This window comes from Sinocyclocheilus anshuiensis, unplaced genomic scaffold (genome assembly GCF_001515605.1).
Source record: "Sinocyclocheilus anshuiensis isolate Anshui unplaced genomic scaffold, SAMN03320099.WGS_v1.1 scaffold85, whole genome shotgun sequence".
NCBI lineage: Eukaryota > Metazoa > Chordata > Actinopteri > Cypriniformes > Cyprinidae > Sinocyclocheilus > Sinocyclocheilus anshuiensis.
Window position 1 is genome coordinate 4,456,936 of NW_015536800.1, and position 13,415 is coordinate 4,470,350.

A 13,415-nucleotide genomic window follows, 5' to 3' on the forward strand; every position below is an offset into this window, starting at 1 on the left:
TGTGTTCGTCCAATCACTGTCACCGACGCCGCAAATATGCAAATAAGAACGTAACCCAGGGGTTAAGGGATACCATGTGAAACATCAGTTTCTAAATACACAGGATTTATTAACCCCGGGTTAATTATAAACTGTGAAATGTGAAGCAAGACCCCATGATTGCGTTTACGCGACCGAGGGTTAACTATTTCAGGTGTGAAGATGCAGAATCCTCTCTTTATGTTCTGACCTCAGTGTAAATACAAAAATCTGAATTCTGCAATGTCTTTCTCTTCAACATGGAAAGTGTGTTCAATGATGCGTAGCAGACGTCATCTTTACTCTGTGAAAAAAAAAGTATTTATTTAGGCTACTTAATATCATCAATATTAATATACAAAATACAAACTGGAATGTTTGAGAAGAAAAAGAAGTTATTCTGGGATGTAAGGATGTGCAAGTGTAATGCAGTAGCCTACCTCATTATGTCTGTTCTCAGTCTGTGTTGTTGCAGGAACTAGGAAATTAAAATTAAAATAACTTAATTCAGAAAAATAATAACTAATAATGGTTCACAAACCTCTAAAAATTGTGACAATGTATTCTGTTCATTTTGTGACGACGATAATGTAAATTAATGATGATAATGCAGCAAATCTTGTAACATCAGAATAATCAAAGCTGGTGTCTGGCACATTATATCTCTGGTAAAGAAAAGAAAGAGTTCAGGAGTGAATGATAACCTGTTGTTTTCCTCTGACAGAAGCAGTACACACAGATGGAGGAGAGGAGAGAGAAGAGGAGAACACACACCGGACACACACTGAACAGCAGCGTCCAGCAGAGGTCTGATACAGGAGGTGTGAACCTCTCAGGATGAGGAGACACTGGCTCTAAATCAAACGTAAGTGAAAGTAACTACACATTTTTGTATAGACATTTACTTAGTTTATCATATATTTTTAAGGATGTTTCCACTGTGTTGTGTTGCCACAGTGAATTTATCTTTTACATCTTGTATTTGTACATCCACTTTTATGTTTTTTTGTGAATTTTTTGTTTTTTTGGGATCTGTTCTATCTATCTATCTATCTATCTATCTATCTATCTCTTAAAATATGGATATATACACATTTGTAGGAGTCATTTTTATTATCATATATATGGTATGGTTCTGTTCTGGGCAAGAACTCCCTGCGCATCCATGCAGCCTAGCATGGATAAGAGCAGCTCATTAGCTATTGAGCAACGCAAAAGCTGCTGATAATACTGAAGGACCTTTTATGTGACCCTGGACCACGAAACCAGTCTTAAATCGCTGGGGTATATTTGTAGCAATAGCCAAAAATACACTGTATGCGTCAAAATTATAGATTTTTCTTTTATGAAAATCACATATAGGTCCTGGGTCATATAGGAAAGCTGAGATAGGCGTTGTATTCCTATAGGTAGATGTGAGTAGAGTGAGTAGCCGAGAGTCAGCTGATGCCGGCTTGACTAATGTGACCTTCCAGAACTAATGCTATGCTTGATTGATATATATGTACAGTGGTGTGAAAAAGTGTTGGCCCCCTTCCTGATTTCTTATTTTTTTGCATGTTTGTCACACTTAACAGGGTTTTGTCAAATACAGTCTACAGTTTCTTTAAAGTTTACCAAAAGAAGTAACATAAAAGTAGATATTTTCTTACCCAAGACAGATAGATGAGTACTTCTGTTTCCATACTGGTACTCAGAGCTTATAATGCTGTGTACATCATGTACTTTTCTTTCTTTTATTGCACAGTAATACAATCCCTCATCAGAGACACTGGCGTTTGTAATATGTAGATCATAGGAGTTACTGGAGCTGTTGAACACTAAACTGAAGCGTGGAAACATCCCAGTGAACAGGTTTCCAGACTCTATTAACAGAGATGGTTGATGCTCATGTGAGCAGTTTCTCCACCAAGCAATGTGTGATCCAAATGGTATGACACAGTCACAGTACAGAGTGATGCTCTCTCCTGCCTTTACTCTTATGTTCAATTGTGTCCCAAACACTCTCTGCTGTTCACAGAACAAAACACCTGCAAAAGCAGATACACGTTCAAAAACAAGAAAGATGACTATCAATCAAATCAAATGAATGCAACAAATAAAGACAAAAATGGACTTACATACAAGCGTGACGACAATAACTATCGCTCGCTCCATCTCAGTGACTGATAAAAAAAAAGCAAAGGGTCTTCAGTGTAAATGTCGCCCGGCTGACTGTGGTGGGAGGGATTTCTGATAAAGGGCTTTGATATGCTTAGAGGTTGGGGATTTTTTCTTTTGCTTAGATTAAGGGGTTTATTAAATTCATTAGTATTTAAATTTGTACACATTATGTTGATCGTCTGGTTGTTAAAGAAAGTTTGATTCTCTCAAAAACTCTCAAAATAAAATTGTCCAAAAAAAATTTGTATTCTAATATAAAGGGATCTTTACAATTATTAATTTAAAATCAAATGTATCAAATGTTATATTGTTGTCAGCACATCACAGAATATCATTTGTGCCTATCAGTTCATGTCTAACTGAAGCTGAATTGATATGCTGTAACTAGCAGAAACATGTTGAGGTTTAACTGTCGTTATAAAAGTCCTTAGAAGAATTTCAGAGGTAACGTTGTTCAAGCAGGCCATAACAGGAAACCTACTGTCACATCCTGTTATACAGGTCACTTCTAAAACTATAGCAGTGAACTTAATTGATTCCTCTTTCTTTAGTGAAAGTCAAAATGTTCGTTTTGGCCTGAATTCACTAAATGTGTGCATGTTTTTTGTGTGTTTTTGTGAGAATGTATTTAACTGTGATGTGTATTGCTCTGTAGCCTGATAAAATGTACATGGATGTTTCCGTAACCACAACCTCTACCCACATATTTTTCCATTCAGGTTTGTCATGTAAACTAAACAAGCTCTAAATGTATACACTGGTGCAGTGAGATCGGAAAGTTGTGGTTTTCCTGTTTCCACATAAATCGATTTAAACTCCCCTATTGAATTGTTAGTTTTAAAAAACAGTATCAGCGGGTTAAAAATTTAACCTCAAATGCAATTGATTATTATAATATATATAGATTATTATTATAATAATAATAATTAAGTCATTATAGCTATATATTAACACACACACATTTAAAAAAAAAAAAAAACTGTAACAACCACTGGAAACATTTGTGGTTAAAAAACATAAAAGCATGATTTACCACTTACAAGAACCCGTGAACAGCATCAAATCATCAAAAGATTCTGGAAAACACCCTTTCTGATAGATCAAACATTTCTAAAATTGGTAAGAAAAATGCAGACAAACTAGAGAGTTTCATGACACTAAATAATTAATGCTACCAGCCAACAAGGTGGTTGGTCATTCAAAATAATGACATAAAAAAAATGTAATTTAGATGTTGTGTCAAAACTTCCACTGATCAAGATGAGACCATTTTAACTACATATCTCTGGAAACAAAAATAGGTCTAGGGGTGTGTTTGCGAATGTCTTATTTTTTATTTGCTATTGCTTCAGGTCATATGGTTGAAACATTTTCAATATTATTCTTTATCTAAAATATTCACAGACATTTGTTGTCATTAATCATGCAAAGTTTGGCAAATCCAGACACTAATTTTGCCTCAAAAGTGTTCACTGTATCAGCCTGGTTATTTTCAAAGTGATAAAGATCTGTAAACCCCTGACTGCTGGAATGTACATTTCCAGCAATGTTAACCAATTTGATTAAAGGAATAGTTCACCCAAAAAAGAACATTTCCTGACAGTGTACTCATCCTCAGGCCATCCAAGATAGGGATAAGCTTGTTTATTCTGAAGAGATTCACTTGCTCAGCAATGGATCCTCTGCAGTGAATGGGTGCTGTCAGACAGAGAGTTCAAACAGCTGATAAAAACATCACAATAATCCACAAGTAATCCTCACAACTCCAGTCCATCAGTTAACATCTTGTGAAGAGATAAGCTGCAAGTTTGTAATAAACAAATCCATCACGAAGATGTTATAACTTACCTAGTCGTCTATCCATAAAATTTGGAAAAAGTCATCTTGTCTGAATCAGAAGAGAAATATGTACAGATCGAACACCGTTTATAAGTGAAAACAGTCCAAAACAGTTCTAAACAAATATGTTGGTAGGTTTTGTTCTGAGAGGACAACAGGGGATGTATGTTTATTGGAGGAGGATATTATTATGGATTATGGGCTCTGGATTGTGGAGTATTTTGGCCAAAAGCAACAGCTTAAAGTTAAAATGTCTTGATGTATTTGTTTCTTATAAATACTTCACAGCAGAAGATCCATTGGTGAGCAAGTGATGTAATGCTAAATTTCTCTAAATCATCTACATCTTGGATGGCCTGATAGTGAGTAAATATTCAGCAAATATTAATTTTTGGGTGAACTATTCCTTTAATATAAATTTGATTTTTATTTTATATTTTCACATAATCATATAGAATGGAAAAGGGCGGGATCCCACAAAATATCTGCAATGACATTAGGATAAATGTAATTTCAAGAAGAATATTTCTCCAGTCAAATCTATTATATTGCATACTGAAAAAAAAAACGTAGCCCCAAGTGTTGTACAATAAAATCAGACAGACACCACAATAATACTTATATAGGTCATAAATCATAAAAATAGTCAAGGTCAAAAGGTCAGTAAAGTCTGTAAACTACATTTTGGAAAATAATTGTCGGTGGTCGGTGTCAAATTTTGGCATCAAAACTTTTGCAAGAAAATCCAAAGGCACTCCATTCAGCATGTTTAGCTTTGCATATGTTATAGTTTACAAGGCAGTTTTCAAAGCCAGTTTTAGTAGAGACTTTGGCCTTTTAAAAGTGTCTAAATTCCTACTTCTTGTTGACCTTTATGAGTCTTTATCTTTTCCCTTTTCCTTTTTCTTTTTGAATGGCCTTTTAAAATTCCTACTTCTTGTTGACCTTTATGAGTCTTTATCTTTCCCCTTTTCCTTTTTCTTTTTTTTCTTTTTGTTTTCCTGTTTCCACATAAATCGATTTAAACTCCCCTATTGAATTGTTAGTTTTAAAAAACAGTATCAGCGGGTTAAAAATTTAACCTCAAATGCAATTGATTATTATAATATATATAGATTATTATTATAATAATAATAATTAAGTCATTATAGCTATATATTAACACACACACATTTAAAAAAAAAAAAAACTGTAACAACCACTGGAAACATTTGTGGTTAAAAAACATAAAAGCATGATTTACCACTTACAAGAACCCGTGAACAGCATCAAATCATCAAAAGATTCTGGAAAACACCCTTTCTGATAGATCAAACATTTCTAAAATTGGTAAGAAAAATGCAGACAAACTAGAGAGTTTCATGACACTAAATAATTAATGCTACCAGCCAACAAGGTGGTTGGTCATTCAAAATAATGACATAAAAAAAATGTAATTTAGATGTTGTGTCAAAACTTCCACTGATCAAGATGAGACCATTTTAACTACATATCTCTGGAAACAAAAATAGGTCTAGGGGTGTGTTTGCGAATGTCTTATTTTTTATTTGCTATTGCTTCAGGTCATATGGTTGAAACATTTTCAATATTATTCTTTATCTAAAATATTCACAGACATTTGTTGTCATTAATCATGCAAAGTTTGGCAAATCCAGACACTAATTTTGCCTCAAAAGTGTTCACTGTATCAGCCTGGTTATTTTCAAAGTGATAAAGATCTGTAAACCCCTGACTGCTGGAATGTACATTTCCAGCAATGTTAACCAATTTGATTAAAGGAATAGTTCACCCAAAAAAGAACATTTCCTGACAGTGTACTCATCCTCAGGCCATCCAAGATAGGGATAAGCTTGTTTATTCTGAAGAGATTCACTTGCTCAGCAATGGATCCTCTGCAGTGAATGGGTGCTGTCAGACAGAGAGTTCAAACAGCTGATAAAAACATCACAATAATCCACAAGTAATCCTCACAACTCCAGTCCATCAGTTAACATCTTGTGAAGAGATAAGCTGCAAGTTTGTAATAAACAAATCCATCACGAAGATGTTATAACTTACCTAGTCGTCTATCCATAAAATTTGGAAAAAGTCATCTTGTCTGAATCAGAAGAGAAATATGTACAGATCGAACACCGTTTATAAGTGAAAACAGTCCAAAACAGTTCTAAACAAATATGTTGGTAGGTTTTGTTCTGAGAGGACAACAGGGGATGTATGTTTATTGGAGGAGGATATTATTATGGATTATGGGCTCTGGATTGTGGAGTATTTTGGCCAAAAGCAACAGCTTAAAGTTAAAATGTCTTGATGTATTTGTTTCTTATAAATACTTCACAGCAGAAGATCCATTGGTGAGCAAGTGATGTAATGCTAAATTTCTCTAAATCATCTACATCTTGGATGGCCTGATAGTGAGTAAATATTCAGCAAATTTTAATTTTTGGGTGAACTATTCCTTTAATATAAATTTGATTTTTATTTTATATTTTCACATAATCATATAGAATGGAAAAGGGCGGGATCCCACAAAATATCTGCAATGACATTAGGATAAATGTAATTTCAAGAAGAATATTTCTCCAGTCAAATCTATTATATTGCATACTGAAAAAAAAAACGTAGCCCCAAGTGTTGTACAATAAAATCAGACAGACACCACAATAATACTTATATAGGTCATAAAAATCTGTGCAAGTCAAGGTCAAAAGGTCAGTAAAGTCTGTAAACTACATTTTGGAAAATAATTGTCGGTGTTTGATGCCAAATTTTGGCATCAAAACTTTTGCAAGAAAATCCAAAGGCACTCCATTCAGCATGTTTAGCTTTGCATATGTTATAGTTTACAAGGCAGTTTTCAAAGCCAGTTTTAGTAGAGACTTTGGCCTTTTAAAAGTGTCTAAATTCCTACTTCTTGTTGACCTTTATGAGTCTTTATCTTTTCCCTTTTCCTTTTTCTTTTTGAATATATTCTTGAGCTTTGAAGATTTCTTGCCCTTGTCTTTACCGCCAGATTCTGAAGAAGATGAATTTGCAGATTGACCTTCATTTCCTAAAAGGCTTTGGGAAGAGGAAGACACTGAAGCTGCATGACTGAGATCCCCAGGACTAGGCATGAGAGGGTTCTCATAGGACTTTTCTAGAATGCCGTCATACACTAGTGTGCTGAGCGAGTCTGAGGCTGGTTTCCAGTGCATCAGGGAACTAACGGTGAGGTCAGGTGGGCCAAACTGTCCTGGGTTTGTAACCAGAAACTCCTCCTGCGATATCTTGCGCCTTGGAGCCTCCACAGATAGACCCACCATCTCTCTTTGTATTTTACCAATGGGAGTTTCCACAGAGCTGTCTATCTTGCGTTGTATTCGTTGTGTCTCCATTGCGACTTCTTGCTCATCTCGAGAGATTTTTTTTGAGGGAATTTCCATGCGGATATCCCTGTTCTCTTTAAAGGACTTGCTTCTCTCGAACTCATCTTTCAGTGTGTTCCTTGAATCCATGGAAATATCTCTTATTTTTAGTCTTTCAAAATCCTTGGGCACATCAAATTCATCTTGTGCCATCATTCGTGAAGGGATGTCTTTGGTTGAATCTGTTTTGCCTAACATCTTACATTTTTTAGAGCTTTCCACTGAACTATCAAAGGTGGCATCAAAGGAGTTTTCCCTAAACACTCTTCCTCGCTGGATATTGGTTGGAAAATCCCGGTTTTCTTTGTGTTTAATGGAAGTGTTCAAGGCATCTGCATATCTAGTTCCACTTGTGGTCTCTATATCAAGTTCTGCTTTTGGTATCACTCTAGAAATGCTGTCCATATGATCTTTTCTGTCTCTGAGTGATCGTCGTCTCTGACTATCCATGCTGATCGCTGCTGGAGACATCTTCTCTGTAGAGTAGTACCTCATTGTGGAATCGAAAGGTAGATCCCTGGGTAATTTCCTTGAGTCAACGCTGGCCTCAGTTTCTCCTCTACTCAGTTGTTTAGGAGGGTCCACAGAGGCCTCTAGTTCATCTCTAGATGTCTTTCTTGATGGAGTATTAATGTCCAGTTCATCTCGTGAAACTTTCCTTGAGGTGTTGTTCACTATCAAAGACTCGTCCATCTCCTCCTCCGAGATTTTGCGTGAGGGACTGTCGTCTTGTTCATCCAGGGAGATCTTTCGGGGCATTTTATCAGAGAAAATATATTTTCTCCGAGATGGGACATCAAGGGTGCTGTACATTCTGCTGATGGAGGACCCGATAGAATCTGTATCTGAAGATGTTTCCATAGACTCCCTATCAGAGAGATGGACACTCAGCAAATGTTCGTCCAAAAAAGATATTCATAAATAAGCATTAACCTGGGTTAATAAATGCTCTAAAAATTGTTGGTTATTATTAGTTCATAATACCTAATGCATTAGCTAATATTAATGAATTGAACTTTATTGTAAAGTATTTTTAAGAATCTCTGAGCTGCTCTTTTCTATGCAATGCAAAATCAAAGGACAAAATGCCTGGCTGACATACTGTTTCACAAGAGGGGAGAATTTGATATGCTCTTCTTCTTCATCTCCATATCGGCGTAGTGGAGTTCGTATGGGAATAAGGAGGTCTGGGTCAGGTGATACGATGACAGGTGATGGCACAATATGCCCAGATCGGCGAGAGCGAACCAGAGACCGTGGAGAACATTTCAGAGGTGCAACTGTGACTGAAAAGTAAAATATATTAATAATTAATGCCTGTTTCAATAATCTAACATTGAGTTATCTAATTGAAATTACTTAAAGGGATAGTTCACCCAAAATGAAAATTCTGTCATTAATTACTCACCCTTAATTACTTGTTCCAAACCCATAAGACCTTCGTTCAATTTCGGAACACAAATTAAGATATTTTTGCTTTCTGACCCTGTATAGACAGCAAGGGAACTACCATGTTCAAGGCCCAGAAAGCTAGTAAGGACATCGTTAAAATAGTCCATGTGATATCAGTGGTTCAACCTTCATTTTATGAAGCTACGAAAATACTTTTTGTGCGCAAAGAAAACACAAATAATGACTTTTATTCAACAATTTCTCCTCTTCTGGTCTCCTCCACCATTCATGAGAGTACCACGACGCAGGATCAGAAAGCTCTCGGATTTCATCAAAAATATCTTAATTTGTGTTCCGAAGAGGAACGAAGGTCTTATGGGTTTGAAACAACATGAGGGTGAGTAATTAATGACAGAATTTTCATTTTTGGGTAAACTAACCCTTTAAAAGTGCTATAATGTGTTGTAAGCTATTTTTTCCATACCATGCATAAAATGTCCTGATTGATATTCAATTGAAATCTGATTGGCTGACATTTTAATCTCACTTTGTCAAATTTATATAAAAACAGAAGAAATAAAACACATTTAACTAAGAAAGAAAAAACACAAAAGTACCAACCAGGAATCTGTGGTATAATCTGGGGTATTTCTTCCTCCATGTCCTCCACCGAAACAGGCGCTTGATAGGATTGCATTGCAGACCGGGGCATTAGCATCCAGTTGGGGTCTGGGTAGAGTGTAGCAGTGAGACTGGGCAGGCCCGCGTTTTTCATCACAGGAAAACCACACAAGCTCTCAATCTGCTGCCAGCGGTGCAAACGCTCCCGTAGACAAGCAGTCACCTCTGCTAATGCATTCCTTTAACAAAATACATACAGTATGCAGGTCACTGTAAGCCCAAACTAAGTCTACTCATTATTCAGATGTTTTCTTGAAATTTGAAATTTAGCATAGATAAACTAGCCCCAAAAAATTGTTTGGGACCCATATTGAAAAAAATTATGAAAGATATTTCCTTGCATTATTTATTCAGAGTGTCTTAAGTTTAAAATAAGAATAAACAAATTACTTTGCCTCCATAATTCTCTGATCCACTTGATCCAATGAGGAGCTATGTGCGACATGTAGCGTACCAAACACAGAATTCCTTTTTTTCTTGATCTTCTCAGCCTGTGCAAAAATACAAAGTGATTGAATAATACAATTCTAATTAAAACTAACTCAAGCTCAGGCCATCCAAGATGTAGATGAGTTTGTTTTGTCATCTGAACAGATTTAGAGAAATTTAGCATTACATCACTTGCTCACCAATGAATCCTCTGCAGTGAATGGGTGCCGTCAGAATGAGAGTTCAAACAGCTGATAAAAACATCATAATAATCACCCCAGTCTGTCAATGGGGGTCTAATGCTATTTCATGCATTCTGAGTTATTTACAGTGGGTACGGAAAGTATTCAGACCCCCTTAAATTTTTCACTCTTTGTTATATTGCAGCCATTTGCTAAAATCATTTGTTAATTTTTTTTCCTCATTAATGTACACACAGCACCCCATATTGACAGAAAAACACAGAATCGTTGACATTTTTGCAGATTTATTTGAGGAAAAAAAATTAACTTAAATGATTTTAGCAAATGGCTGCAATATAACAAAGAGTGAAAAATTTAAGGGGGTCTGAATACTTTCCGTACCCACTGTACATTGTTAAAGTTTCAAAAAACGATTTGGACGTATGATGGATTATTTCTATGTCAAATACACTCCTTCCGGGTTTGTACAAGTTTCGGAAAGTGTTTTTTTTTTCTTCGATCATGTCTCTTCATGATTGTACAAGTTTCGGAAAAAAAAATTTCTGACGTCATGAAGGGTGGAATTCCTTGTATGGGCACTTCTTCCAGAAGAGCGGGTGCACACGTCAACCAGAGTGAGAGCAAGAGCACGCCCATCAGCGCGCTTCATTTGGCAGCGCTGCACAGGACTTGCTTGAGAAAAATGTCTCCAAAGAAGTGTGTCTTTGGTTGTGAGGTAAAGATAACCCCTTGTTCAGCTTCCCAAAGAACCCAGCATTACGGGAACATTGGATGCAGTTTGTTTTTCCAGGGCAGCAACAGAGTTTCACAAGTGTGTTTGTTTGTTCCCATCATTTCAGTGACTAATGTTTTATAAACAAGGCCCAGTTCGACGCTGGATTTGCACATCGTTTGATACTGAAAGATAGAGCATTCCCAGCGATAAAAGATCCCAGTCATGATTCGGAACTGCAGAAGGCAAGTAAAATTGCATCAAATTTCTGTGTTTTGTTAGCAATCGACACACAAGTGCTTGTAACTCTTTAGCTTCGCCCACAGCAGGCCTCCAGAAGCAGGAAGCAATGGTTTTAAGTTAAAAATGTGTTAATGATGGATTTGTTAATTGATGGACTTGGGTCGTGGGTTTACGTGGGATTACTTGTGGATATTGTGATTCTTTTATCATCTGTTTGAGCTCTCATTCTGATTGCACCCATTCACTACAAAGGATCCATTGGTGAGCAAGTGATGTAATGTTAAAATTCTCTGAATGAATTCCGATGAAGAAACAAACTTATCTACATCTTGGATGGCCTGTGGGGTGAGTAAATTTTCAGCAAATTCTCGTCTTTGGGTGAACAATTCCTTTAATTCAAAAGGCAAAACAATTGAAACCTGAAAATATGAATCACTGTGTATTTGATTCTATGCATGATAATACATTTGAGAGTCATTAATCTCTAAAATACCTCATCTTTAGCCGTGGCTAGTTGTTGTTCTGCACTTTGCTTCTTGACGTTGTAGTACTGGACCTCTACCTCATGGGTGAGCTGTAGCCACAGCTGCAAAGATTCAGGGACTGACCAGAGGTACTGCATGTCTTTCTCGGCCCTCTTCAATGCATCACGCACCTGTACAAGGAGCCCAGAGAATCATGGGGTTTTGTGGAGTCTTGTTAGTATATGTTAACACTGAGAAGTGCAGATCCTTACCTGTTCAAGCTCTTCTTCTGCATACCAAAGCCGGGTGAGTTCACTCACTGCTCCATCTCGGAGTTTGTGCAGGCGGTTGGCCTCTTCCTGAGCACCCTGAATCTCATCTCTCATCTTTTCCTCTAGATTCTTCTTCTCTACTGCCACTGTGCGCTTCTCTTCTTGGGCCTTTTCCAACCTTTTAAAAATTCAAAATGCAGCGTTTATGCTGCAAGATCCTGAAAAAATGCTCTTCAATGTCACTCTCTCATGTATGATGTGTTGGAAAGTCTAATTTTAGTGAATTGATTCCTAATAATTTAAATGAACTAGTTTAAAAGCTAATTATATATTTTAAATATATAATCGCATTTTTTTTGTTTAGGGAGGTTATTATTTTAGGACATTATTTTAGTGCCAGATATTTTTTGTTAATTAAAAAAACACTGTATTTTACACTACTGATCAAATGTTTGGGGTTGGTAACATTTTTAATAAGACCACCAGTAAAACTACTACTGGATTACTGAATTCTGAAAAATTATAAATTGTGACTTGTTGAATCAAGTACAAATCTCAATCTGACCTAATGACATCATTATCACATGGCACAGATGATTGGTTCTCTCCTGTATCGGTAGCCAATGAGCTCGCTGCTCAACATTCAAATATACGACTAGTGTTTGCTGTAGCAGTTGCAGCTTGCTTCAGAACAGCGAAATCAACATCTAAGATAAGTGAATGCTTTTCTAATCCATATCGCTGTGTGTATTGCGTGGTCTACCTAATTTAATTAAAAAATGAGCAACCATAGTCAAGTTTAAACTAAGTGTCATGTTAGCAGTTTGCAATGTATGCAGGAGCGAAATTTTAAGCACATTAGCAGCAGCAGCATTTAGCATCTGTGTTTATACAGCTGGAGCAAAACGCAGTTTAGAGCATATATAATCGCTCTGAGGGACACGCGATAGTAACGGACATGAAACAGGTTAAATGAAATAAGCATTCTTGTGCATGCATTTCAACAGGGGTTTGCCATATACATCAGCGATTATCCCAGTGTTCACGTTAGTTATTTCTAAGGTTGATGTTTTCATTGGGATGAGTGTGTGGTTGATTTCAGCTGCACGCGCTTATAGCAGTCATATCAATGACAGTGTTGCGTGAGACGCTGAAGATCACTATCTATAGCTGTTATAGTCCCGAGTGAAATGCATTATAGGTAGTTTAGATAAATGTGCTCGTGTGACGTGTGCTCTCGCTGTGCTGTGTAATTCAGAAAACGGAGAAAGAACTTTTATATTCTGCGTTTATTTCAGTTCATTCAGGTCAGTCCACCCAGGGGTTTTTGTGCACTGTAACTCTGACAATTTTTATCTGCAGTTTTCAAATTTATTATATTTGCTCAGGTGGGTGCTGGGGTCTTATCTATCTATGGGGGGGGGGAGAGATGAGAGATGAGAAATACAGAGTTCTGGCATGAAACTCTAGATGGCGCAGTCCGATAGGTCTAACTCAATCTGACCTAATGACATCATTATGACATGGCACAGCTGATTGGTTCTCTCCTGTATCGGTAGCCAATGAGCTCGCTGCTCAACATTCAAATATATGAC

At 36.7% G+C, this 13,415-nt stretch overlaps 2 protein-coding genes across 2 annotated transcripts in view; both read right to left on the reverse strand.

The window, feature by feature from the left end:
* Nucleotides 1–184: 184 nt before the first annotated feature.
* On the reverse strand, nucleotides 185–2,247 carry LOC107656851 (uncharacterized). Its single transcript, XM_074186892.1, is given in 5 exon segments — nucleotides 185–322; nucleotides 459–496; nucleotides 723–872; nucleotides 1,671–2,048; nucleotides 2,139–2,247. Coding segments are annotated over 5 exon segments (741 nt in total). The 5' UTR covers nucleotides 2,176–2,247.
* A 4,224-nt stretch (nucleotides 2,248–6,471) lies between these two features.
* The window catches only part of LOC107656659 (stromal interaction molecule 2-like), a 19,236-nt gene continuing 12,292 nt past the window's right edge, over nucleotides 6,472–13,415 (reverse strand). Inside the window, exons 7-12 of the mRNA XM_016444599.1 lie at nucleotides 11,821–11,998; nucleotides 11,578–11,739; nucleotides 9,888–9,988; nucleotides 9,438–9,676; nucleotides 8,527–8,710; nucleotides 6,472–8,292 (exon numbers count right to left, since the gene is read on the reverse strand). Coding sequence (XP_016300085.1) covers nucleotides 6,942–8,292; nucleotides 8,527–8,710; nucleotides 9,438–9,676; nucleotides 9,888–9,988; nucleotides 11,578–11,739; nucleotides 11,821–11,998 — 2,215 coding nt within the window. The 3' untranslated portion in view covers nucleotides 6,472–6,941. The remainder of the gene's footprint in view (nucleotides 8,293–8,526; nucleotides 8,711–9,437; nucleotides 9,677–9,887; nucleotides 9,989–11,577; nucleotides 11,740–11,820; nucleotides 11,999–13,415) is intronic.